The following is a 27,824-nucleotide window of genomic DNA, read 5'->3' on the forward strand; positions in this document are numbered from 1 at the left end:
ACACATGTCAACACTTAAACACACAAGTTAAATATGTGCAGTCTGTTGTAGGTCAGATAAACTGCAATAAAACTGGGTGTTTTTTAAAAAAATAAAATTTAAAATAGAGTAAATCCTCTTTATTTATTTATTTTTTTTAATTTTTTAAAATTTATTTATTGAGAGAGAGAGAGAATGGTAGAGAGAGAGCATGAGACAGAGGAAGGTCAGAGGGAGAAGCAGGCTCCCCGCCGAGCAGGGAGCCCAATGTGGGACTCGATCCCTGGACGCCAGGATCATGACCTGAGCCGAAGGCAGTCGCTTAACCAACTGAGCCACCCAGGCACCCAAAAAATAAAATTTAAAGGTAATGAGGTGATGGGCACCTGGGTGGCTCCATTGGTTAAGCGTCTGCCTTTGGCTCAGGTCATGATCTCGGGGTCCTGGGATCAAGCCCCACATCGGGCTCCCTGCTCGGCGGAGTCTGCTTTTCCCTCTCCCTCTGCTGCTCTCCCTGCTTGTGCTCTCTCTCTTTCTCAAATAAATAAAACAAAATCTTTAAAAAAAAATTTTTTAAATAAAAAAGATGAAAAAGTGTACTATATTAGAGAATTCTCTCACATACACACACAAAAACCTTTTTTTAAATAAAATTTAAAAATAACGAGGTGAAAAAAGTATACTGTATTAGAGAATTCTCTCTCTCTCCCTCTCTCTCTCTCTCTCACACACACACCTACATCCTATTTAATATTTACACCAAGGGTTTAACAACAATCAGCAACACCCTCTTAGTCTTTCTAGAGGAAATCCAACACACTTGGGCCCAGCCCAAGTGGTGATTCCACAGAAGGCCCCCGAGCCTGCAGCACTGGCATATCCTTCCACTTGTCCCTCAGAGGATCACCTATAGCCTGTGCTTGGAGGGCCGCATCCTTGTCCTTTGTCTATAGCCTAGGAAGCTCTTGGTTTCCAGAACCTGCCAGTGTTCCCCCACACAGAGCTGTGCGCCCTCCACACAGATCAGTCCTTCATCCAGGATGACTGCTGCCATCATGGTTATGTTGAGGAGCAGCCTCGGAGGTCCTTGACTGTCCTCAGGACCTGTTTAGACCCTTGTGAGGGATGCTATAGATAAATGACCATCAGGCACTCTGCCACGTTTCAACGCCAATTGTATATGACAGGTAACAGTGAGACTCAATTCACAGCCATGAAATGAGGCTTACTGAGATGACAACATCAGAAGCTGACATTCAAGGCAGAGAATTCACAACTGCCCCAAAGTTCCCATGGCTGGTGGACCCACACTGGCCCTTTGTGGAGTCAGTTATAGTGGTGGATAACTAATAGTTTCAGTTACTTGAACAAAATGTCTCAAAGGCGACAGAAGATTTATTAAATGTGATCAATTCAGTAGATTCCATCTGTCCACACGTAGGCCTTCATGTTTCTGTAATTGGGATTGAGATTTGGAACCAGGCAAATTTATCAATGTTGAACAAGTCAACTCCTTGACAGTTTCAGTGACTGGAAAAGTGTTCATCTTTATCCTCCTTTACCACATGATTCTGGGCATCTGTTTGTGGGCTAGGATTTTTCTTATGTATTTGGATTGGCTTGGATCTCAGGAATATGCCACTATCACTTGGGGCCAGCGGTTTGTAATTCCTCAAAGAGGATTTCTTCCATTTTACAGTAGTCATTGCTCACCAACTGGGCCATAATCTTGATATGTCTCACGCAAAGGAATTCAGTTTATGCAGAAAAAAACACTGCATCGTGAGTGCCCATAATACAAATACCAGTGCTTTTAGCAACTGCAGTTATGGAAGTTACTTTAACCTCATTAACCACAGGTGAGTCTATCTGACAGATACACCTGCTTCTTGAAATGTTATCCCTTTGGAACAATGCAGTAACAAGGTACTGGAAGGTGATGAAGAGTCTAACTGCAGGTCAGAAGGTCAATGCAGAAAGGATCCTTGATGTGTGGCTCTAATTGTAAACCGAAATCTTGAGCAGTCTGTGCTTTTGGACCTTGCCGTATAAAATATAAGTCAGCTTCTCCCAGAAAGCTCTGTAGGGCACATATTAGTGAGTGTGACCTTCTTAAGTGGTGCAGTGGAAGTTCAAGGCGCTGCCCTGAGAATGCAGTGGAAACAGTGCCTACTGTTTTTTTTCTTTTTTTTTTAATTAACATATAATGTATTATTTGTTTCAGGGGTACAGGTCTGTGATTCATCAGTCTTACACAATTCACAGCGCTCACCATAGCACATACCCTCTCCAATGTCCATCACCCAGCCACCCCATCCCTCCCACCCCACTCCACTCCAGCAACCCTCAGTTTGCTTCCTGAGATTAAGAGTCTCTTATGGTTTGTCTCCCGCTCTGGTTTCGTCTTGTTTCATTTTTCCCTCCCTTCCCCTATGATCCTCTGTCTTGTTTCGCAAATTCCTCATATCAGTGAGATGATATGATAATTGTCTTTCTCTGATTGACTTACTTCACTTAGCATAATACCCTCCAGTTCCATCCACATTGTTGCAAATGGCAAGATTTCATTTTTCTGATGGCTGCATAATCTTCCATTGTATATATATACCACATCTTCTTTATCCATTCATCTGTCAATGGACATCTAGGCTCTTTCCATAGTTTGGCTATTGTGGACATTGCTGCTATGAACACTGGGGTGCACATGCCCCTTCGGATCCTACTATTAACACAAAATGTGCATCAGTGACAATAAACAATGTCTTTCAATATATTTTGGCCAAACAGCAAGGAATGCCTCCGAGCTGCTCTAAAACAAATAAATATGCAAGGAGATCATTTTGGCCACTGTGGTATAGAAGGTTTGTAACATATAAAACACGCCCTCCTCCAAATATTTTGTGTGGGAGAGTGCAATGTGAGAACATAGAAACAGTTCCCAATCTTAAACCACACAATGCTGTAATTCAGATATCAGTTAATGGTACCAAGTGTTGGGGAACCAACTACAACTTTGGGAGGGATATAGCTGATATTGGACAAGGAAAAGATGGCATCTTTTGTGGTCTAGGCAAGATATAAGATATGTTTAAGAAAGAATTGTGTCAATTATTTGATCCTAAACTATAACTGCAAATTAGAAAAATGTCATAAGGAAGAAGTATGCATGAAAAACTACCACAGCTCCTGTGGGTGGGCTCCTCCCTAGTGTGAGTTTACAAGCTATGGAAGAAGCTCAGACAGTGGCCCAGTTCCAAGAGGCAGACCCCTTCACCCACTATTAACAATTCTTGACACAGTAATTCTACTCAAACTCTTTTTCCCTGCCTCTATAGCTTATGCTTTTATCAGAATACTGTTTTTAATGGAGGCCTTACTCAAGAAAATATCCTTAGAACTTAAAAAAAAATAGCAGGATTACAAAATATTCACTGGTTCAAAGAAAAACATCTTTGGAAAGGGAAGCCACTGCATGTCCTTGTCCAATCATTGTCCAATGACCCACAGTTCACTAATTTAGAAAGTCTGATCAAAGGCAAATTTTCTTGGTTCTTTATGTTTAGTTAAAAGATTAACAGTCAGTTAACTTCTGAAATTAAATGTCTTTTGCCTTTCCTTCGTAAGCACTCAGTTCTTTCCATTTAAGGTACGGTGGCACTCAGTAGGAAACCCTGAAAATGTGTCCCAATGCTTTCATCATATTAACACTGTGGCTGTTCCCTCTAACCAAGCATAAGGGAAGGACTGTGTGGCCTAATCACAGAGACTAAACATTAAACAGTACAGACTCCCTTTGTAACATCTCAAGGAGAAATGGTACAGGAAATCAGAGGAAAGAACGGGGCAAATACACAAAATAGTCAGAAAAGAGACCCAAAAACTCCTTTATAAAGAGATATAAAAAGGTAAAAGTCATGGAGTCAAAGGAAAGCATAGGAAAATCTTTCTGTTTTCATGGTTTTCATGAAAGCAGGTGAGGGTCTGAAAAAAAGGAACGTGGTAAGGAAAAGTGTAGTCTAAAATACAAATAATATATAGGCCAAACATTCTAGTTACTATCCTGGCTGCTAGAAAGGAGCCCTGGAGACCCTAGCTGCCTTTAGCACCCAATTAGATGTCTCTGGGCAGTGGTGCTGATGAATTACCTTTCAACCGTGTGTGTGTGTTTGCCAAGTACACCCTACAGAGTTGTGGGGACTCTCCTCCCCTTCGCTGAGTAAGTAGACATGAAAATACAAATTACACTGGTAGGATAAATGCTATGAAGACAGTGTGCACAGAATTCTTGGAAGCATGGTTATTGGAGCAGAGGGGAGGTAATCAGAAGGGTTTCCCAAAAGTAAGGACAGCTGAATTACCTCGGGAGGAACAGTGACAATGAAATCAGCCAGCACTTGTGGGGGTGCTTACCAAGTATCAGGTTCTAATCTAAAATAATATTTTCTTAAAGATTTATTTATTTTAGAGAGGTGGGGGGAGGAGAGGCAGAAGGAGAGCGGGAGAATCTCAAGCCGATTCCCCACTGAGCGCAGAGCCAGACACAGGGCTCAATCTCACGACCCTGAGATCATGACATGACCCAAAATCAAGAGACGGGACACTTCACCAACTGAGCCACCCAGGTGCCCCTAATCTGAAGTAATATTAATTAACTCATTTAACTTTCACAACAATCTTGGCAGGTTGGCATTGCTATTATCCCCATTTTAGAGCTGGAAAAACCGGGCACAGAATGGTTGGATAACTTGGTCAAGGACACAGCCGGCAAAAAGTGAAGGGTATGTGAACCTAGGCTTTGCTCTTAGTCATTAAGCCAAGAGCGAGAGTTAAAAAAATCTGCAGGGCCAAGAAGACAGTGCATAGACCAAAGTTCTGCCACTTAGTAGCAGTAACACCTGGAGCACACTTCAATCTCCACAAAATCTTACTTCCTTGATTGCCACATGAATAGGAGTAGCTTACAAGGTTGTTGCCAACATTGGAGACAGCGTGTTGTAAATGTAAAACACACGTAAAAACCTGTGAAATACCTGTCCTAGAGTTAAGGATGGTAAGGACAGTGGTGTTGCTCAAATTCCAAAGGACAGATGGGGCCAAGGTTTTTAGAGTGGAGTTTTCTGAGGCATCCCAAAATATGCCAATCCGAGTACACAGGGACATGATTGTTCATCCGTTCAGCCTTTTGTTCGACAAATTATTTACTGATGTTGGGCACTGTTGAGAAATGCTGGGGATACAGCAGTGAATAAGACTGACATTGTTGGTTGAAGTTAAAGCCAATAGAGGAGCCAGACTTTACACGGGTAATTAAGTATAACTGTGGGAAGAGCCCCCAAAAGAGAGTGAGGGCCTATGAAAATGTATAAACTAGAGTGGGAGTCAGAAAAGGCTTCTGTGAGGACAAGGCACTTGATCTGAGACATGAACATGAAGTAAAAATAAGCAAGCTGGGAGGCAGAATGTGCAAATTCCATGCAAAGGGAGCACTATTTGCAGGAAATTATCATCAGCATTCGACAGAGTGGATCACTTCTGCCTCCTTGAATTGCTTTCTTCATTTGGCTTTCAGGGGTTCACCTCACCAGCTGCTACTTCTCATCTTCATTGCTATTCTCTTACCGCTCCAACTCTAAATGCTGGAGTGTTTTAGTGGACATTTTTCCCCCCTTTCTACACTCATCCTGTTGGTGATCTCATCCCTTTCATGGTATTAAAGACCATAGATATGCTGAGGAGATATATATATCTCTAGCCCGGCACTTCTTTAAAATCCAGATTCATGCCTCCAACTGACTTGGCATCACCACTTGAACGTCTAACTGGCATCTCAAAATAAGTATGTCCAAACTGAGTTCTTTATCTCCCCCTCCCAATCTCACCCCTAAACCTGCTTGTGCCAGTCTTCCTCATCTCAGTTAGTGACAGTTCTATCCTTTGAGATGCTCAGAACAAAAATCTTACAGTCATCTTTGATTCCTTTTTTTGTCATACCTCATACATCCAATGTGTCAACAAATCCAATCTTCAGAATATATACAGAATCTGATCATTTCTCACCACCCCCACCATCATCATACTAGTGAAAGCCACCATCATCTCCCACTTTGATTACCTCCACAGACTCCTAACTTGTCTTCTGCTTCCACCCTATCCACATCACTCAACTCCCACACAGGGACAGAATGAATTGTTACAATGTAAGTCATATCAGATCATATTACATATCCCATTACTTTGCTCAGAATCCTCCAATGGTTTCCCATCTCATTCACAGTAAAAGACTACAGAATGTTCTACAAGGTCCTACCCAATATACCTCCTGCCACCAGTACCCACCCCTCCCTCCTTATCTCTCTGATTCATCACCTACATATTCTGCCCTTTGTTCATTCCATTATAGCTATTTTCCTTGCTGATGCACTGACACACCAAAGCATACTCCTTCCTAAGAATCTTTATCCTTGTTACTTGTTACTCCCTTCACCTGCACTGATTGGGGGTGGGGGTGTAAATAATCAGTCTCAAATTCATCAGAGAAATCTGATCTAGGTATATACATTTGTGAGTTTCCAGCACATAGAAGGCAACTAAAGTCATAGCAGGGTTAAGATTTCCTGTGGAAAGTAGAAGAAACAGAAAAAAGGGCCCAAGAGTGGGGAACACTGACAAAGAATAGCTCACAAAGGCAAATGAAGCAAGCAGAGAGCCAGTAAGGTAAGGATAGATGGATACACAGATGGATGGATGGATGGATGGATGGATGGATGGATGGATGGAAGGAAGAAGGAAGGAAGAAAGGAAGGAAGGAAGGAAGGAAGGAAGGAAGGAAGGAAGGAAGGAAGGAAGGAAGGAAGGAAGGGAGGAAGGAAGGGAGGGAGGGAGGGAGGGAATTATGATGCTGCAGAAAGCAAGGGCAGATAATGTTCCTAGGGAGTTGAAGGCAAGGCAATCTGTCTCTCAGGTAACCTATGACTACCAAGAGAGATGGGGAAATTATCACACCCAGAAGACTTAGTACCTAAACATCCTGTCCCACCCCCAAATCACTAGAGGAAAAACCTCATTCACTGACACACACATATTAAACAGAAGTTTAATCTGAGTAAATATATTGTTTGATATAGATCTGCAATTACAAATATGAACAACAGATTCACTGAGTAAAAAAAAAAAAAAAAACCCACAACAGAGAGATCAACAAAACCATAAAGTCATCTATAGTAGTCTTTAAAGTTTAGCAAATACCCTTAGCCCAAGTGATAAACTAAACTTTCTTTGTATATCTATAGATCATGCATCCTTTCCCAGAGAAAACAGAGCACTTCTGTACTCACAAAACAGAAACCAGACCCCCTTGCGTGACCTCCCTGCACAATCTCCAAGCACCAAGATAACGTCTGTAGCTGGCACCATTGAATCTGCACGTAATCAAGAAATGTTACGGACCACTGCACTTCCCTTACTGATTAACTGCCCTAAACCCCTTTACTAATCCTTGGGCTAGGCAGAAACCTTGGAGCTGGCCTTTGGACAAGAGTCCACCTTCTCCATGGGTGGCCAGCCTCCTGAATAAAGCTCATATTCCTTTCCAATCAAAACTCATCTCTTGAGTATTGGACTTTCCAGCATCAGGCAGCCGAATTTGGGTTTTGGTAACAATGATTCTTTGAAAAGGTCAATAAAATGAATGGAATGTTAGCAACACTGGTCAAGAAAAAGAGACAGAAAAGATAAACAGTAACTACCAAGAATGGAAAAATGGGGACCTAACTATAGATCCTGCAGACATTAAAAAAATCACAGAATATGGGCAGTATAAAACTATAAATTCTAAAATTCACATGGAATCTCAAGAGATCCCAAATAACCAAAACAATCTTGGAAGAACAGTTTTGAGGCCTCATACTTCTGATTTTGAATTGTGCCCCATAGGGTTAATGAGGTAAAAATTAGTAGAAAACTTGAATCTTGTTTTTCAGAGAAATGCTTCTCCCTAATCAGCTAGCTACTCTTTCTTTTCAGACCCCACTAACAAATACACCAGTCTTCTCTGCAGTAGCCTGGACTCAAGGTCAAATGATAGCTTATGAAAAAGCAAGGCCTAAATTCCTTACCCTAAATGGTCTTAAACCACAGAACAGACTGCATACTAGCAGACCAAGAACTACGTAGCCTAAGCCATCTTAAACCAGCTTAAGCTCGGCCATCAAGTCAATGCCTGCCCACATGAGCCAAGAAGTGTTCCAGTGACCTCTGTTTCATTATGTTAAAAGTCTCCACCCTAAGAGGAACACAAGCTTCATTAACATATGATGTGTGCACAGGCATGTTTTCTAAGTAAGCCTATGCAACCTTACACCTACCTTTACATGGCATTACAAAGTTCCCCTTTCTGAATATTCATCCTAAACCCTAAATTAAAAAAAAAAAACAAAACCCTGCTTACCCCCTGCCTGGGGAGTCACAGCTTTGGAAATTATTCCCCATGATCTCATTTGCTGCAAATAATGATTACTTTATGTGACAACTCTACCTGGTGTAGTTATCTATCTGTAACTCACCAAGGAGCAAACTCTCATTAGTCCAGTTACAAATTCAAAACTTACTACAAAGCTACAGTAATCAAGTGTGTGACTGGCATAAAAATAAACATATAGATCAATGGAATAGGGAGCCCAGACCTTCACATAAGCCTTCATATATGTAGTTAAGTGATTTTCAACAAGAGTGCCATGACTATTCAATGGGGAAATGAGTCTTTTCAACAAGTGGTGTTGGGAAAACTGTATATCCACATGCAAATGAAGTTGTACACCCTTATCTAACATCAAATATAAAAATTAACTCAAAATGGACCACAGACCTAAATTTAAGAACTTAAACTATGAAATACTTAGAAGAAAATGCAGGGGGAAATACTTAATGAAACTGGATTTGACAATGATTTCTTTGAAATGACACCAAAATTAGAACTGTGCCCCATAGGGTTAATGAGGTTAAAACTTGTCACCAGCAAGACCCCTACTGACACCCCTTTTTCTTCACAGGAATGTTAACCTTATCTTTTAGAGGCAAACAACAGGAAGAGCTCCACAGGCATAACCAGTTTGAGATTGACCACACCAGAGCAGGTGGACCAGAGTGTCTGACGGTTACCTCTACCTCTTTATACCATTAGTCTCCACCCAAGGAGGAGAACAAGCTTCATTAACATAACACATGATACATATATAAGCATGTCTTTGAAGCAGCCTATACAACCTATGTCCACCTCTCCATGCAATAACAAAGCTCCCCCTCCTACTCATCCTAACCCTAAATAAAAGAAACCCACTCATCCCATGGGAAGTTATTCCGTGATCTCATTTGTTGCAAATAAAGTTTCCTTTGTGTGACAACTCCACCCAGTGTAAATCTTTATTTGTAACTCACCAAAGAGCAAACTCGAGTTTACAAAATCACAAGTAATGAAAGAATAAATTAGACCATCAAAATTAAAAACTTTTGTACATCAAAGAATACTATCAAGAGTGAAAAGCAACCCACAGAAAATATTTACAAATCATGTATCTGTCAAAGGATTAATACCCAGAATATATAAAGAACTCCTAAAACTCAACAAAAAAACCCAATTAAAAAATGTGCAAATAACTTGAGACATTTCCTGGAAAATATAGTTTCCCTATATTTTGTGAGATTATTTTTAATAAAATACTTCAATTAAAAAAAATACACAAACGGCACATGAAAAGAAGCTCAATATCCGTAATCATTACATGTGTAGGATATTGTGATTCTTCATAAGAAATATATATTTGATTTTCATCCCCTTCCTGGCACAGAGCTCCTAAAAACCTTGGGATTTCCTGAGAGCCATAAAGGTGCCTTTTGTGTTATGAGGTGAGTTCTGGAATGCCCTGAGGTCACCTGAGGATGGGGGCTGGTCACCTGAAAAACCAACCATGTGACTAGAGGGTTGGGCTTTTCAGTCCCACCCCCACCCCACCCCAAGCACAAAAGGGATAGAGATTAAGTTCAATCACTAATGGCCAATGACCAATCATCTCTATGTAATGAAGCCTTCATAAAAGCCCAAAAGGACAGGGTTCAAGGAGCTTCTGAGTTGGTGAACATGTGATGATCTGGGAAGAATAGCATACCCAGGAAGGTCACAGCTCTGTACCCCTTCCTACATACCTTGCCCTACACATCTCTTCCAACTGGCTGTTTCTGAATTATATAATCACCTTTCATAAACAAACTGGTAAGCTAATAAGTAAATATACTCTAGCTCTATACTCTCTTCTAGCAAATTATTCTAACTGGAAGAGGAGGTCGTGGGCACCTCTTATAGCCAAGCAGTCAGAGGCCCAGGACACGACCTGGACTCATAACTGGCATCTGAAATGGGTAGTCCTGTAGACTGAGCCCTTAACCTGTGGGATGGTAGATGGAGTCAGAATTGAGTTGAATTGTAGGACACCCAGCTGGGGTCTCAGAGAACTGCTTGGTGGTGTGGAAAAAATACACACATTGGAATTGATGTCAGCACTATATGAGGTAAATGCAAACCAAACCCACAATGAGATACCACTTCACATCTATTAGGATGGCTAATTTCAAAAACAAAACAAAAACAAAAAACCAAAATAACCAAACAAGTGTTGGTGAGGATGTGGAGAAAATGGAACCCTTGTACATGGTTGGCTGGAATGTAAAATGATACAGCTGCCATGGAAAACAGTATGGCAGTTCCTCAAAAAAACACAATTGTCATTTTTGGGTGCACATCCAAAAGAACTGAAAGCAGGGACTCAAACGTATTTGTACATAAATGTTTACAGCAGCATTATTCACAATAGTCAAAATGTGGAAACTCAAATGTCCACTGACTGAATGACTAAACAGAATGTGTGACTACACACACATACATAGAATGGAGTATTATTTAGCTGTAAAAAGAAAATTCTGACGCTTACTCGAACACAGATGAACCCTGAACACCTTATGTTAACTAAAATAAACCAGACACAAATAGATAAATATTATATGATTCCATTTATATGAGGTACCTAGAGTAGCCAAATTCATAGTGACATACAGACATACACTGGTTACCAGGGTCTGGGGGAAGGGGAAAAGAGGAGTTATTGTTTAATGAGTATGGAGTTTCAGTTTGGGATGATGAAAAAGTTCTGGAGGTGGATGGAGCTGGTTGCATAACATGAATGTACTTAATGCCACTCAACTATTTACTTAAAAATGGTTAAAATGAGAAATTTTGTTATTTATATTTTACCACATTTTTTTAAAAAGGTGTAAGACTGAAAAGAAATAAAACTCTTTTTATTCCCAGGTGACATCATGGATGTCGAAAATCCTAAGCAATGTACAAAAACCCCCACCAGAACTAGTAAATGAATTTAGCAAAGTAACAGGCTACAAGGTCAAATATACAAAAAAACACTAGTATATGTCTATATACTAAGACAGACAAAATGTAAATTAAAACTTTAAAACATCTTTTATAATAGTATCAAAAAAAGTCTCTGAATAAATTTAATTTTTTTTAAAGATTATTTGTCAGAGAGAGAGCATGCACACAAGCAGGGGAAGCGGCAGGCAGAGGGAGAAGCAGGCTCCCCACTGAGTAGGGAGCCTGATGCGGGACTCAATCCCAGGACCCTGGGATCATGACCTGAGCCGAAGGCAGATGTTTAACCAACTGAGCCACCCAGGCATCCCTTGGAATAAATTTAACAAAACATGTACAAGACCTGTATTCTCAAAACTCTGCTGAGAGAAATTAAGAAAACCTAAATAAATGGAGAAATATGGCATGTCTGTGGTTCTGAAGATGTGATATTGCTAAAATGTCAGTTCTCCCCAAATTGATCGGTCAATCCCTACCAAATGGACCACAGTCCTGAATGTGAAACGTGTAATAATGGAGCTTCTAAATAGACATAGGAGCACATCTCCATAAACTCAATGAAGAGAAAAACCTCAAATAAGACACAAAAAGGAAAAGATTGATAAACTGAGCTACATTAAAATTAAGAACTTCTATTCATTTTTAGGCTACCATCAATAGAATAAAAAGGCAAGCCAGAATAGAAAAGATACATTAAAAGACAATACATATCTGAAACAAATAATGCAACATATGTTAAGAAAAAAGAAAAAGAAGATAGCAGGAGGGGAAGAATGAAGGGGAGTAAGTTGGACGGGGAGACGAACCATGAGAGACAATGGACTCTGAAAAACAAACTGAGGGTTCTAGAGGGGCGGAGGGTAGGGGGATGGGTTAGCCTGGTGATGGGTATTAAAGAGGGCACATTCTGCGTGGAGCACTGGGTGTTATGCACAAACAATGAATCATGGAACACTACATCAAAAACTAATGATGTAATATATGGTGATTAACATAACAATAAAAAATTATTTTTAAAAAGACAATACATTTAAGGGACAAAAGACCCTTATCCAAAACATACCAAGAACTATTACGACTCTATACAACAAAGGAGAAAACAAAAAGAACACCCAGAAAAATGTGCAAAAGACACATTTCACAGAAATAGATATTCAAATCGCCAATAATCATGAACAGATGCTTAATGTCATCAATACCAGGAAATATAAATTTCAGCCTCAATAAGGTATCATTGTACACCCACTAGAATAACCAAATTTTTGACAGTATCAAGGGTCAACAAAGATGGTGAACAACAGGAACTTTCATAAACTGATGAGAATATAAACTAATACAGCAACTCCGAAAAATAGTTTAGCATTGTCAATGGAAGTAGTATAAAGTCACACTTGTGACCCAGCAATTTGAATAAAACAGTAACATGAACACATGTACATTGTTAGTTTCCTAGGGCTCCCAAAACAGAGTACCACAAACTGGTGGTTTAAAGCAAAGGGAATTTATTGTCTCAAAGTTCTGAATGAAGGCTAGAAGTCCAAAATCAAGGTGTCAGCAGGGCCATGCTCCTCCTGAAAACCTACAGTGGAATTCTTCCTAGCTTCTGGTGATTTGCTGGTAATCTCTGGAATTCCCAGGCTTGTAGATGGATCACTCCAGTCCTTCATCTTCGCATGGTGTTCTGCTGTCTCTTCACAAGGCCTTCTTTTTTATAAGGACATCAGTCATACTGGATTAGGGGCCCAGCCTAATTAAGATTAGCATGACCTCATCTTGACTAATTACATATGCAATGACGCTATTTCCCAATAAGGTCACATTCCGAAGTACTGGGGGATGGACATAAATTCAGCCTATGATACACAAAAGTACAAGCATCTTCATAAAAGCAGTTTTTCATAATAGCCAAAAACTGTAACGATCCAAATGTCCACCACCATTAAAACACATTTTTTTAAAGAAGATTTTATTTATTTGACAGAGAGAAAGAGACACAGCAAGAGAGGGAACACAAGCAGGGGGAGTTGAAGAGGGAGAAGCAGGCTTCCCGCGGAGCAGGGAGCCCGATGTGGAACTCGATCCTGGGACTCCAGGATCATGACCTGAGCTGAAGGCAGACGCTTAATGACTGAGCCACCGAGGCTCCCCTAAAACACATTTTAAAAGCTGTAATATATTTATGTAAAGGAATGCTACACAGAAATGAAAACATAAAAACCACAATAACATGAAACAACTTTGATGAACCTCATAAACATAATGTTAAACAAAAGACATACATGAAACACTGAATCCATTTATATCAAAAATAAACAGGCAATCAAAACTATACACTTATTTAGAGGTGCATGGTTACATAGTAAAAATTTAAAGAAAACAAGTGATCAACCATAAAACTAGGATAACGGTGATCTATGATCAGAAGGACAAGCATTGTGATTAGGAGAGGACATAATGGAGATTCTGGGGTATTGGCAATGTTCAACTTCTTTACCTGCATGGTGATTTACACAGGTATAATCAGTTATACTCTTATTATTTTGTTTACTTTTCTATAAGTGATATTTATTTTATAATGAGGTTGAAAGAAAATGAGCTTTGCTGAAAAAAATTGGAAAAATACTTGAAACAAATATGACAAAAAGTTAGTATCTTTATGTCTCAAGTTCATGCTTAAATAAATGGAAAATAAGCAAAGTGCAAAACTGTATAAAATATGTTGCCCTTTGTATAAGAGGAGAAATGAGAAAAGTATCTATTCCTTTGTAGAAAAGAAATCTAGTAAAGGTAAACTAGAAACTAACTGGTTATTTGGGGGGAGTAGGAATGAGGTGGAAAAGACAGAAGAAATGAATGGGGGTGAGGAAGGGGTGTGGTACTGAGAATCTTTTTTGGACAGCTCTGACATTTAGCGCCACGTTAGTATTTCACACACCTCAAAACAATACTACAACAAAGCAGAAAGAATCAGTAAGATGAAGTGGAAAGCTAAACTGGAATTAAAAACAGAACCAAATGTAATGAACCATTCAATAAGTGAGTAGTATAACCACAATGAAGAGGAAAAAAATTAATCCAAATAATTTTTAAACATAGTATGAACTATATATATATATAATCCTTGAGCTAAAGACAAAAAGAACCCTAAGCAGACGGGTTTCTTTTTTGCAGTAGTATAGGTTAGTAATTCTAAAACTTTGTTATTCTAGGATTAGGCAAATAAATAACATTACAGGGAAGAGAAACCAGAATTCTCATCAATGCGGAAGAGTGTTACAAATATGGAAGAGAACCCAGTGGTCAGGGACTACAACTGACAATATGAATGTGAATTGATGGCTTTTTATACACACAATAGACAGGTACCGATGTGTGTGGATGTATTGCATATTTATTCATCCACGTATGTATATATCTATTTCTTAATTGTCAACTGAGAAGGCCTAGAAGCAATGACATCCCAGTAGCAAATGAGCACATACAGCACACACATCTTGGGTTTCCAAATGCATTTTCACCAAAAGGTACCAGGGATCCTTAGAGAAATGGCTGACTCCAAGGCTTGGATAAATCTGAAATATGTTATTGTGCTAACATGTAAAGAAAATGCTCAATAAATGACAGGGTCATTTCAAAAGGACCCAGGAATCAGCCCGAAGGGACCATTGGCCCAATTTGAGACAATGTGAGCATCAACATAAATAATGATAGTAAAGAAATATAACTTATTGAATACATTAAGAATTGAGGAGTCCACAAGTCCACAATAATATAAATAAGCAGGGAAGAAAGGAAAGCTATTCTTTATAACAACAACAACAAAAAACTAATACAGAAGAACTGATGGAATTAGAAAATGGACACTGGGCAACCATCATAGCAATAAATGATTCAGAGAAAAATGATCAATGGATGCTAACCACTGGGTAAAAGGTTGAGGAATAATATGATATTTACAGAGCCTTACACTATTTCCCCCACAAGATACTTATAAATTACAAAAGGAAAAATAGTAACTTTACAGTGGAGTAACCTAACAAACACTACTTTAACCAAGTGATCAAAGTTTACATCACCAGAAATGGGGCAAATTGACAGCATGTGCCTCCATAAGCACCTTTTCGTGGTATTCCTGACAAAAGTGCGTGAAGTGAACTTAATCATGAAAATATATCATACAAACCCAAATTGAAAGACAGTCAACAAAATAACTGGCCTAAACCCTTTAAATATCAAGTCATGAAAAATAAGGAAGATTAAAGAATTGTTCCAGACCAAAGCAGACTAAACACACAGGGCAACTAAATCCAATGCATAATTCAAGATATTCTTTCGCTGTGAATTTATTATTTTGCTGTAATTTCTTGGCACCACTGGTAAGATCCAAATAAGATCTACAGATTAGATAGTAGTATCATGCCAGCTTAATTTTGATAATTGTACTGTGGCGGCTATGTAAGTGAATGTCCTTGATTTTAGGATATGCAACACATTCTCAATCTGAAATTAAAGGTATAAGTATGTGTATTATATATATATATATATATATACACACAGAGAGAGAAAGAGAGAGAAAGCAATTGACAGTAAGCGTTAGAGGTAAGATATTAAAGAACAAGTATGGAAAAATGTTAATATATGAGGAATGTGGGCAAAAGGTATACATGCAGGAATTTTTAATACTATTCCTGCAAATTTTCTAAAAGCTTGAAATTATGTCAAAATAAAAAGCTAAAAATCTTACCATACAAAAAATCAGACATTTCATAAAAGCAAAATCAAAGATGAGAAATTATTCAGCCACTTAAAACATTTTTTTTTTTGCTACTTAATTGGCACTAAAACCAAAAATGACAATATTCAGTGGTAGCCAGATTCTGGAGAAGCTGGTACTTTCATACTCTACTGTTGAATAACTGGATCCAAACCTTTTGAGAAAAACAACTTAACAATACAAACTCAGAGTTAAAAAAAAAGAGAGACAGACAGATTTCAGTGATTCTACTGGTGGGACTCTAGCCTAAAGAAAAAAACACGAAAGAAAAACCACTATACACAAACATAATCACTACAGCCTTAAGTAGAATACAGGGAGAGTTTAAAGAAAACAGAATCACTCATGGGAATTATTCAGTCACTAAAATAGTCAATAAAAACTAAGTAAACATGGAGAAGTACTTACAAAAGACACAGTAATATGATAAAAGTAAAACTGCATGAAGAGAATAATTACAAGCTACAGTTTTAAAAATAACTATGCACAAAGAAACTTCACAGCACTGTTACAGTATTGGTAGGAGGTTTTTCCCTTTTCTTTATCTTTCAAATTATAACTTTAGTATTTTAATACTGAGAAATACACAAAAGAAAATGAGCTTAGTTACTACTTTCACATTAATCCTTTATGTTTACAAAGTGCATCTGGAAACACTTCAGCAAGAGAAATAAGGGAAAAAAGTCATGAGAAAGTGATTTACACAAATACCTTTATTTTGTTTTTAGATGTATATAGCAGTATACATTTGAGTAAGGAGGCCGCTCAAGTCCAATAGGGGAAAGGTTACAAAACATACATAAAAAATATTCATATCAAAAGCATGAGGATCCTTACAACCTTTTTTTAAAGAATAAGCACATTCATACAAATGGAAGGGTTGTGACGAAGAGTTTTAAAGTTCAAGAGCCTGTCACAGTAATGAGGTATCAATAATGGGCAAGAGGAGTCTTGCAAGCTTCTCTCCTACCCATTGCTCACTGAAGTCTCATTCGTTTCTCAGGGGGGCCTTTGGTGCTCACTATCTGTTGGACGTTCTTTGTGGTCTCCTTCTCCTCCGATTTTACAGTTTCTGGTATAGGTTCTGCCTCTTTCTTTGTCTGATCCACTAGACGTCAAAAGTAGGTATTTTTTTGGACGAAGAGGAAGGCAGAGGGATGAAATCAATTTAGACAACAGTAATGTGAATAGTTTAGGCTCAAGTTCATTTAGAACTGCCTATCTCAAGTTCTAAATTTAGCTGTTTTATCAGGCAGATATATAAGAACCTATTTACAGACCTAAAAACCTGATAACCCAGGCAAATTTGTGATCATAGACAAAAACACATGTCATTTCAATAAGACGATATGCATAAACAAGGTACATGATCTCTCCCAGACTAAACAGATACTTCAATACCTGTTTTCAATGATGAAACAGAACACCTTTTTTCACACTGAGATTTAAACTAAAAACAAGCTCAAATCACCTCGGCTTCTCCACCCCTCCTCAATACTTACTCTTCCCACTCCAATTAATCTTTTAAATCCTCATATCACTTCCACAAAAGCACCATCTTTTGGCAGTTCAGCAGATCTCAAAAATTAGGCACAACAAACTGCCATGAGAGTCTAGAAGGACAAAGGACCACAGCTCATCTTCTGTGCTACACCTGTTACTGAGTTAACCACACTGGTTTTATTTCAAGTTTAATGAGAATATCAGGAACCATACCTGGGACAGGCTTTTCTCCAGACTTTTGCTGTAATTTTTAAAAAAGGGGGGGGCAGGTAGGGAGGAGAAAACAGGGCAGGTTAGCAAAGTTTTCTTCTTCTTGACTTCATAATTCTTATTAAAATTACACCTTCATTCAAATTATACTAAAAATGACACCATAAAGAGGAACCACTATTCACGTACCATAAAAAGTAAATTTATCATTTTCTACTTCTTATCCCCTTGTTCCAGAAAAGACACAAAACGAAAACTAGAACAAAAGAGTCAAACATAAACAATCCCCCCTTGAATATCTATCTACATAGCCCTCTGCCTCTGCACCCAGGCTATAATGCTTCACAAAAAGTAGCTAAGTAGAATCCCGTGGGAGAGAATAATGGAGTCTTTCAAGACTCCAGAGGCCTATATGTTTAGGGGATAGGAACTTGCAGAAAGCAGAATAAAATACAGATGAACACTCCAACTTACAAAGATGGCAGGTATGGTAAGCAAAGAGGAAAAAGGTATTTTTCTATGAACATAAGGCTTCTGACGAGAGTACTATTAATAATCAAATTACAGGGGTGCCTGGATGGCTTGGTTGGTTAAGCACCTGAGCCACCTGCTCAGCGGGGAGTCTGCTTCTCCCTCTCCCTCTGCCCATCCCACCAGCTCGTGCTCTCTAATAAAATCTTAAAAAAAAAAAAAAATTTTTTTTTCCAAATCAAACTACAGTAAAAAAAAAAATGATGGGGGCATCATGAGTCAGGAACAAGGTCAGATCCTCCATTCTGTATAGCAGTTCTTTATTTGATTATGCTGTCATCTCCCTTTTCCTATTACCCACTTTAAATACTTTAAAACAATTTCCCCCTCAAGGCTTACAACCTACCCTTCACTTGCAGCCAATGACTCTATATGCTACATTTTTTAAAAAAGGATGTCAACATCCCAAGTTCCCTCCCAGCTATCTCCTTCAAGCTTATTATTCCTCTTCCTATAAACGCACACATACACACACACGTAACTTTATAGACTTCCCAGCATCTCAAAAGAAAAATGTTCTCTTCATTTTTAAGGTTAATGTTTCCAGACATTTTCTGAATTTCTTTCTGAATTTACATGCCCTCCCTAAGCTTTCTCATCTATTCCTATGACTAAAGACTACAAAATTTCCTGATATCACATGTTACAGATTCATGCTGACAACTGCCTACTAGCCCATTCCACCTGCAAGCTCTGGGAAGTTACACTTAATAAGACCAAAACTGAGCTCCACATTATTATCCAATGTGCAGAAAAGATTAACATAGAAAGCCTCAGGCTGCCATCCTTAGAAAAGCCAGCTTGTGGATGACTAGGAACTTGCTGATGACTAGGAATTTTGGAAGGTCCCCATCATTCCCTGATAGTGGTGGCTCTAGACTGTGTCTAGAGTACTGTGTCTAGATTGTACAATGTTGTTTATGCTGAACATTTACTTCCCTTCCAGGAATGTGAATTTGGGTATGAGCTAGATAGAGTACCTATATGATGAACTCCTTCCCCTCTACCCAAAAAAACATGGGGGACCAAGTCTCTACTGGACTTTCTTGGGCAAAAATATCACATACATGTTGCCTCAATTTCACTGTTCAAAGAAGAATGCACTTTGCGTAATCCCTAATGGGAAAGACAGGATATAAGGAAGCCCGCACACAGGCTCCTCCAGACTCTACTTGTCTTTTTCCTTAAATCTGGCTGTATACCCTTACTATGTCACTGTAATAAATCCAGTGAGTCCTTTAAGCAAATCTCTAAACATGAGGGTGCTCATGGGAACCTCCAACACATCCACATTATCACATATCTTATGAATGTATTAGAATTTAAACATGTCTAAAGTAATCTGAGGGAACATAGAATTTTTCTTACTTTGTAACAGGAGAGGACATACATGGACATGGCATAACACTGAGGGAGTGAGAAATTGAGAGGGAGTTTTCTTCTGCTAGCACTGAACTATATGAACTATACTGGACACTGGACTGTATCTGGACATTTGAATAATGTCATTACATACCCAATACACTCCCTCATCTTTTCTAGTGAATACTGTCAAGACAAACTAGTAGGATATGGTCTCAGATAGGAAAATAGAATGGGGGCACCTTTCTTGCAAAATTTAATCAGTAACCTTAAGATAAACCTAGCTGAATATTATGGTGTTCTAGCAACTTCTGAAAACGGCACTGAAAAGACATTCATCATAAAAGGCCTTAAATTCCCATCACATCAGTATCAGCGTAACTTTCAGTAGTAATGAGAATTAAAATATGGAAAAAGGAATTCCAAGGAAGCAGGCAGGACTTTTCTAATATTCTCCTGAGCACTCCTCATGGGGCAACCCAGAAGCTCGACTGTCAAATACAATGGATAAGTAAGAGTAAGTCCTGAGCTACACATAGTTCTGGGAGACACAGTGGGTAAATAGGGAGTTCATAGGAGACTTCAAGTGAACCAAGAATCTATTTTCCTCTCTAGATCTGAGGAGAAATGTTTTGGGTAGAAGGAGCAGAGGGATTAACAATTAACAATTCTAGAGAGAAAGCCATCTTTCTCTTAGTTCTGTTACATACAGTTGGACATACTCTCTCTTTGGGAGTTGGCTTTGGCCCATGGACGGTTAAAAGAAAGGTGGGGTTCTAGAAAATGACAAATGAAGTAGGACTATGGCTAAACCTTTAAAAGAAAAACGGGGGCGCCTGGATGGCTCAGTTGGTTGAGCGTCCAACTCTTGGTTTCAACTCAGGTAGTGATCTCATGGGTCAGGAGATCAAGCCCTGCATCAGCCTCCAACAGCTTCCGCACTCAGTGGGTAGTCTGCTTGAAATTCTCTCCCTCTCCCGCTGCCCCTCCCCCCACTCACAAGCATGCACTCTCTCTCTCTCTCAAATAAATCTTTAAAAATAAATAAATAAAAAGAAGTGCAAAAAAAACAACTAAAATTATATGGAGTCTGCAACCTGCTTCAAAATAATTGGGAGGAAGTAGAGAAAGAAGACCTAAAACAAGACTGGCCATGTTTGATGACTGTTGAAGCCAGGTAACAGGTACGTGGGAGTTTTGTTTTTAATTATTCTCTTTACTTTCATATACTATTTTAAATTTCTATAACTTTCTATAAAGCAAAGTGTTTTTGTTTTAAGATTCAAGAGAGTCTGAAGTTTTCTACATTGTCCGGCCTAGCTCATCAGAACAGGAAAGCAGGTGGAATTTAAGGCAGGGCCCCTGGCCAGAAAAAAAGAGGTCATTTGGCTAGAATACCTCAGAACCCAAACACAGCAGTAAGCTACTGAATGTTCTGGAGATTGGTCAATGAAAACAGAACCCTTAACAACTAATATTTAAACCCTTAATTTTTAAACCACAATCTGTTTCTTTTCCTATATTCTAAATTTTGGTTATCAATCAAAACCAAGTCTAAATCTAAGCCTGATCCAAATGGGCAAAGAAGTCAAACTCTCACTCTTCGCAGACAACATGATACTCTATGTAGAAAACCCAAAAGACTCCACCCCAAAACTGCTAGAACTCATACAGGGATTCAGCAAAGTCACAGGATATGAAATCAGTGCACAGAAGTCAGTTGCATTTCTACACGATAACAACGAGACAGAAGAAAGAGAAATTAAGGAGTTGATCCCATTTACAATTGCACCAAAAACCATAAGATACCTAGGACTAAGTTTAACCAAAGAGGTAAAGGATCTGTACTCTGAAAATTACAGAACACATATGAAAGAAATTGAGGAAGACATGAAGAAATGGAAAAACATTCCATGCTTATGGACTGGAAGAACAAATAGTGTTAGAATGTCTATGTTACCCAGAGCAATCTACATATTCAGTGCAATCCCTATCAAAATACCATCAACATTTTTCATAGAGCTGGAACAAATAATCCTAAAATTTGTATGGAACCAGAAAAGACCCCGCATAGCCAAAGGAATGTTGAAAAAGAAAACCAAAGCTGGTGGCATCACAATTCCAAATTTCAAGCTCTATTACAAAGCTGTCATCATCAAGACAGTATAGTGCTGACACAAAACAGACACACAGATAATGGAACAGAATAGAGAACCCAGAAATGGACCCTCAGCTCTATGGTCAACTAATCTTTGACAAAGCAGGAAAGAATATCCAATGGAAAAGACAGTCTCTTCAACAAATGGTGTTGGGAAACCTGGACAGCCACATGCAGAAGAATGAAACTGGACCACTTTCTTACACTACACAGAAATAAACTCAAAATGGATCGAAGACTTAAATGTGAGACAGGAGTCCATCAAAATCCTTGAGACGAACACAGGCAGCAACCTCTTTGACCTAGGCTTCAATAAATGGTGTTGAGAAGACTGCGCAGTCACATGCAAAAGAATAAAACTAGACCACTATCTCACACCATAAAGATTAACTCAAAATGGATTAAAAACATGAACATGAGACCTGAAACCATAAAACTCAGAAGACAACATAGGCCATAAGCTCCTTGACATCAGTCTCAGAGATAATTTTTTGGATTTGACACCAAAAGCAAACACATCAAAACCAAAAATAAACAAGTGGAACTACATCAAACTAAAAAGCTTCTGCACAGCAAAGGAAACCATCAACAAAATGAAAAGGCAACCTACAGAATGGGAGAAAATATTTGCAAATCCTGTATCTGATAAGGGGTTAACATCCAAAATATATATAAAGAACTCATACAACTCAATAGCAAAATAAAACAAAAACCCCAAACAACCAAACTAAAAAATGGGCAGAGGAGGGGCACCTGGGAGGCTCAGTCAGTTAAGCATCTGCCTTCGGCTCAGGTCATGATCCCAGGGTCCTGGGATCGAGTCCCACATCAGGCTCCCTGCTCAGGGGAGTCTGCTTCTCCCTCTGCCTGCCGCTCCCCCTGCTTGTGCTCTGACAAATATATAAATAAAATCTTAAAAAAAAAAATGGGCAGAGGAACTGAGTATTTTTCCAAAGAAGACATACAACTGACTAACAAGTACATTAAAAGGTGCTCAACATTCTAATCATCAGGGAAATGCAATTCAAAACCAGAATGAGATATCCCCTCACACCTATCAGAATGACTATCATCAAAAAGACAAGAGATTACAAGTGTTGGCAAGGAGGTGAAGAGGGAACCCTGATACATTGTTGGTAGGAATGTAAACTGGTACAGACAGTATGGAAAACAATACAGAGGGTTCCCAAAAAATTAAAAATAGAAATACATAATCCAGCAAGCCCACTTATGAGTATATATCCAAAGGAAATGAGAACAGAATACTGGAGATAACTGCATTCCCATGTTTACTGCAACATTATTCACAATAGCTAAGATACAGAAACAACCTACAAGCTGTCAAAAGATGAATGGATAAAGAAAATGCGGTATGAAGCAGTATTATTCAGCCGTCAGAAAGCAGGAAATACTGCCATTTGCAGAAAAAAAGATGACCTTGACGGCATGATACTAAGTGAAATAAGCCAGAAAGAGAAGTTGAAATAGTCTATGTATCACTTACATGTGGAATCTAAAAAGGCCAAATTCATTAAGAGAGTGAAGTGATGGTTATCAGTGGCTTGAGTGGTTGGCAGGGGAAACGGGAAGATGTTGGTCAAAGGGTACAAATTTCCACTGATAACATGAGTAAATTCTGGGGATCCAATTACAGCATGGTGCTTATAGTTACTACTACTGCATTATATACTCTGAAGTTGCTGAGAGAGTGAATCTTAAATGATCTCACCACAAAAAAGAAATAGTAATTATGTGACATGATGGAGGTGTTACATAATGCTACAGTGGTCATTTTGCAATATATAAGCGTATCAAGTCAATGCACTGTATACCTTAAACGTACATAATGCTATACACCAGTTATATCTCAATAAAGCTGAAAACAATAAGTTTATTACCAAGTATTCTTTAATGCTATTGTTAATGGAATTGTTTTCTTAATTTCCTTCTCAGATAGTTCGTTGTTGTGTATAGAAATGCAAGTGATTTTTGAGTGATTTTGCATCCTGCAACTTTAATGAATTTGTTGATTAATTCTAACAGCTTTTTGGTGTAATCTTTAGGGTTTAGTATGTATAAGATCATGTCAGGAATCATGTAAAGAGACAATTTTACTTCTTTTCCCATTTGAATGCCTTTTCTTTTTCTTGACTAAATTCTCTGGTAGAACTTCCAGTACTATGTTGAATAGAACTGTGCAAAGTGGGTATCCTTGTCTTGTTTCTGATCTTAAAGGAAAAACTTAAGAGAATGTTAGCTGTGGGTTTATCACATATGGCCTTTACTATGTTGAGGCACATTCTTTTCTTTCCAAGTTTGTTGAATGTTTTTATCATAAAACGGTGTTGAATTTTTTCACATGCTTATTCTGCATCTATTGAGATGATATGTATGATTTTTTAACCTCTGTTCTGATAATGCAGTATACCATCAAGATTGATTTCAGTATGTTGTACCATCCTTGCATTCCAGGGATAAATCCCACTTGATCATGGTGTATGATTCTCTTAACATGCTGTTTAATTCGGTCTGCTAGTATTTCGTCAAGGATTTGTGTTCATCATGGATACTGAACGTAGTTTTCTTGTGTCGTCTTTGGTATCAGATTAATGCTGCCCTCATACAATGAATTTGGAAATGTTCCCTTCCTCTTCAATTTTTGAAAGAGTTTGAGAAGGATTGGTGTTAATTCTCTTTAAATGTTTGGTAGAATTCACCTATGAAGTCATCTGGTCCTAGACTTCTCTTTGTGGAGAGGTTTTGATTACTAATTTAATCTCCCTACTCATTTTTGGTCTGTTCAGATTTTCTATTTCTTCATGCCTCAGAGTTAGTAGGTTGTACATTTCTAGGAATTTCTTACACATTTTCCAATTTTCTTTAAGGTTTTCCAATTTGTTGGCATATAATTCTTTATATATAGTATCTCTTTTAAGTTAAACTCGTATTTTTTTTAATTTTTTTATTAACATATAATGTATTATTTGTTTCAGGGGTACAGGTCTGTGATTCAGTCTTACACAATTCACAGCACTCACAATAGCATACACCCTCCCAGTGTCCATCATCCAGCCACCCCATCCCTCCCATGCCCCTCCACTCCAGCAACCCTCAGTTTGTTTCCTGAGATTAAGAGTCTCTTATAAACGGTTTGTCTCCCTCTCTGGTTCCGTCTTGTTTCATTTTTCCCTCCCTTCCCCTATGATCCTGTCTTGTTTCTCAAATTCCTTATTATATATAGTCTCTTAATGATCCTTTGTTTCTGTCTCCTCTTTCATTTCTAATTTGATTTGAGTCTCCTCTGTTAGTCTAGTTAAAAGTTTGTCAATTTTATCTTTACAAAACACCAACCCTTAGTTTCACTTTTTTCTAGTTTTTCTAGTCTCTATTTCATTTGTTTTTGCTCTTATCTGTTTCACTTCTTTCCTTTGCTAACTTATATGTGAAAATTAAACAACACACTCCTGAACAACCAATGGTTCAAAGAAGAAATCAAAAAGGAAATCAGAAATTATCTGAAAAGAAATAAAAATGAAAAAACAATATACCAAAACTTACGAGGTGCAACAAAAGCAGTACTAACATTCTGCATGGAGCACTGGGTGTTATGCACAAATAATGAATCATGGAACACTACATCAAGAACTAATGATGTAATGTATGGTGATTAACATAACAATAAAAAAGATTATAAATTTAAAAAAAAAGCAGTACTAAGAGTAAAGTTTATAGTAATAAATAGCTACATTAAAAAGGAAGAAAGTTCTCAAATAAGCAATTAAGCTTACAGCTCAAGGAACTAGAAAAAGAACAACAAACTGAAGATTTCTGGTTTCCAAGAAATCTGTGCATTACTATTAGTATGTCCATTAATTAATATGAACATTAATATATCCATTAATATTCTTTCATATTTCTGGTTTTGTGTGTTCTGTTCCCATTTTCTACATCAGAACTGTCCAAAAGAAATATGTGAGCCACAAATGCAAGCTGGTAGTTACATCTTTTTACTCCGTACCTCACCCAAGTCTTTGAACCCAGTATGTATTTTATACTTACATCACAGCTCAATTTACACGGGCTGTGTTTCAAATGTTCAACAGTCACATGTGCCTAATGGCTACTGTACTGTGCAGGCCTAGGCATTCTTCCCCCAGCCTCCCTCATATATACTATGTACTCACTGAATGGTCAACCACACCTAACCTCCTACACTATCTTGGTTACTCATATCCCTACACACACTATAATTTACTTGTTCAACAGACACTATTTTATCTTCAAATGCAATTCATGAGAGTTCTCTAAATTGACTTTCCTGTCCTACATTCCATTCTGTCCTCCGCTCCCTTCACTACCACATCACCATTCCAATAGCACATAACTCTCACACAGTGAAGTCAGGGAAAGGGGAAGGTGAGGCCTGTTCTAAAGTCATCTCAAAGTGTGAAAAATCTCATTTAATCTAAAACCAACCTGAAAATTTTAATCTCCCCATCAAGAAAAACAGTATACATGACATTGTGTGTACAAAGCCCTGTAGAGGTCTCTGTGAACTGAGACCAACCAGGAGAATAACATATTCACATATTCCATCTCATACCTACTTCACTTCAAAAGTTCATTTAGTAGAATGGCAGGTGGCTTTGTTATTGCTATTATGCTAAATAACAGAATTTATATAACTTAAGCATCAATAGGATGTAACTCTATTTATTACTCCTCCATTTATTATGCCAAACCCTCTACCTCAACTGTTCTTATTGTTACGTAAGTTTTTTGTTTCTTAAGTTTACTTATAATCTCTACACTCAACGTGGGGCTCGAACTCACTACACTGAGATCAAGAGTCATGTGCTCTACCAACTGAGCCAGCCCAGCACCACTTGTTACAAAAGTTTTAACTAGTCTATCATTTAAGGACTTCGACATCTACTACATCAGGATGAAAGGCAGCATACAGAATAAAAACAGCATGAGTTTCAGATTCTAGTTTAGTTAGCTACCATCTATGACACTTTCAGCAACTTTGGAATGAGAATGTTATGTTTAAGCAGTCCTTAGTTTGTGAAGATTCAAAGAGAAAATAAACTTAAGAGCACAGAACAGTGTTAATTCCATTCCCTTTACCCACTATCTCTATTAAGTCTTTAAAAACCTTTCCTTTGATTCAGAGGCCCCCCCTTTTTTTTCCACCAGAGACCATTTTTAACTAATGAGGAAAGTCACTATTTTTAGGTCACAACTGAAACAGTTCTCAATTAAAAATAAATAATCCAGGAAAAAGCATCAAATCAAAATTAACCACATGCGTTCTCATTACCTGCACAAATTTGGGTGGAAATTTCTGTCTAAGGTCTAGGAGTAAAGCATCCACACGTTGTCTCTGAAAAATAGAGCTTGGTTCTTCTTTCCTTTTGGCTTTAGGTTTGACTTTATCTATTAAAATATGAAGTCCAAATCAAAACACTGCCTAATTAGTTTGGTGTCTTACATTTTACAAATCTTTGTCTACCACGACTATACTCAAACATCATTATTTTTAACGGCTCCTAGTCCAAAGATTATCCCTAACACTTCCCTCTTAAATGAGGTTAACATTTTAACATTTAAACAGCTGATTAAGTCTTTTAAAGATACTTCAGTTTTAGTATGTAAGCATAGATAGACATTAAAAATTTTAAGGCTAACATTTTCCATAATTACCCAAATCACAATCCAGATTATGGATTTGAAATTATCTTGTGTATATTTTAAGTGTATTAAATGGTCTTCCCATGAACCTAACAAGTACAAATGGAAATGCAAAGTTCACAAGCTCAAGTTATCATACTTAAGACTATAATTCACTGAAAAAAACAGGACAAACCAAA

The 27,824-nt window shown here is 38.1% G+C and overlaps 1 protein-coding gene across 5 annotated transcripts in view; it reads right to left on the reverse strand.

The window, feature by feature from the left end:
* MED6 (mediator complex subunit 6) overlaps nt 1-27,824 on the reverse strand; it is a 56,091-nt gene that overhangs the window by 19,123 nt on the left and 9,144 nt on the right. For 2 of the 5 annotated variants that reach the window (XM_073895432.1, XM_073895434.1), the window contains exon 6: nt 27,275-27,390. In XM_073895432.1, the coding sequence (XP_073751533.1) occupies nt 27,275-27,390 (116 nt within the window). Of the gene's footprint in view, nt 1-16,881; nt 17,296-17,903; nt 17,932-27,274; nt 27,391-27,824 lie in introns of those variants that run through there. The other 3 variants (XM_025869781.2, XM_073895433.1, XM_073895435.1) reach the window with 3 other exon arrangements.

The sequence above is a fragment of the Callorhinus ursinus genome, unplaced genomic scaffold (genome assembly GCF_003265705.2).
Source record: "Callorhinus ursinus isolate GAN/ISIS: 27379988/994484 unplaced genomic scaffold, GSC_fseal_2.0 scaffold8, whole genome shotgun sequence".
NCBI classification, from domain to species: domain Eukaryota; kingdom Metazoa; phylum Chordata; class Mammalia; order Carnivora; family Otariidae; genus Callorhinus; species Callorhinus ursinus.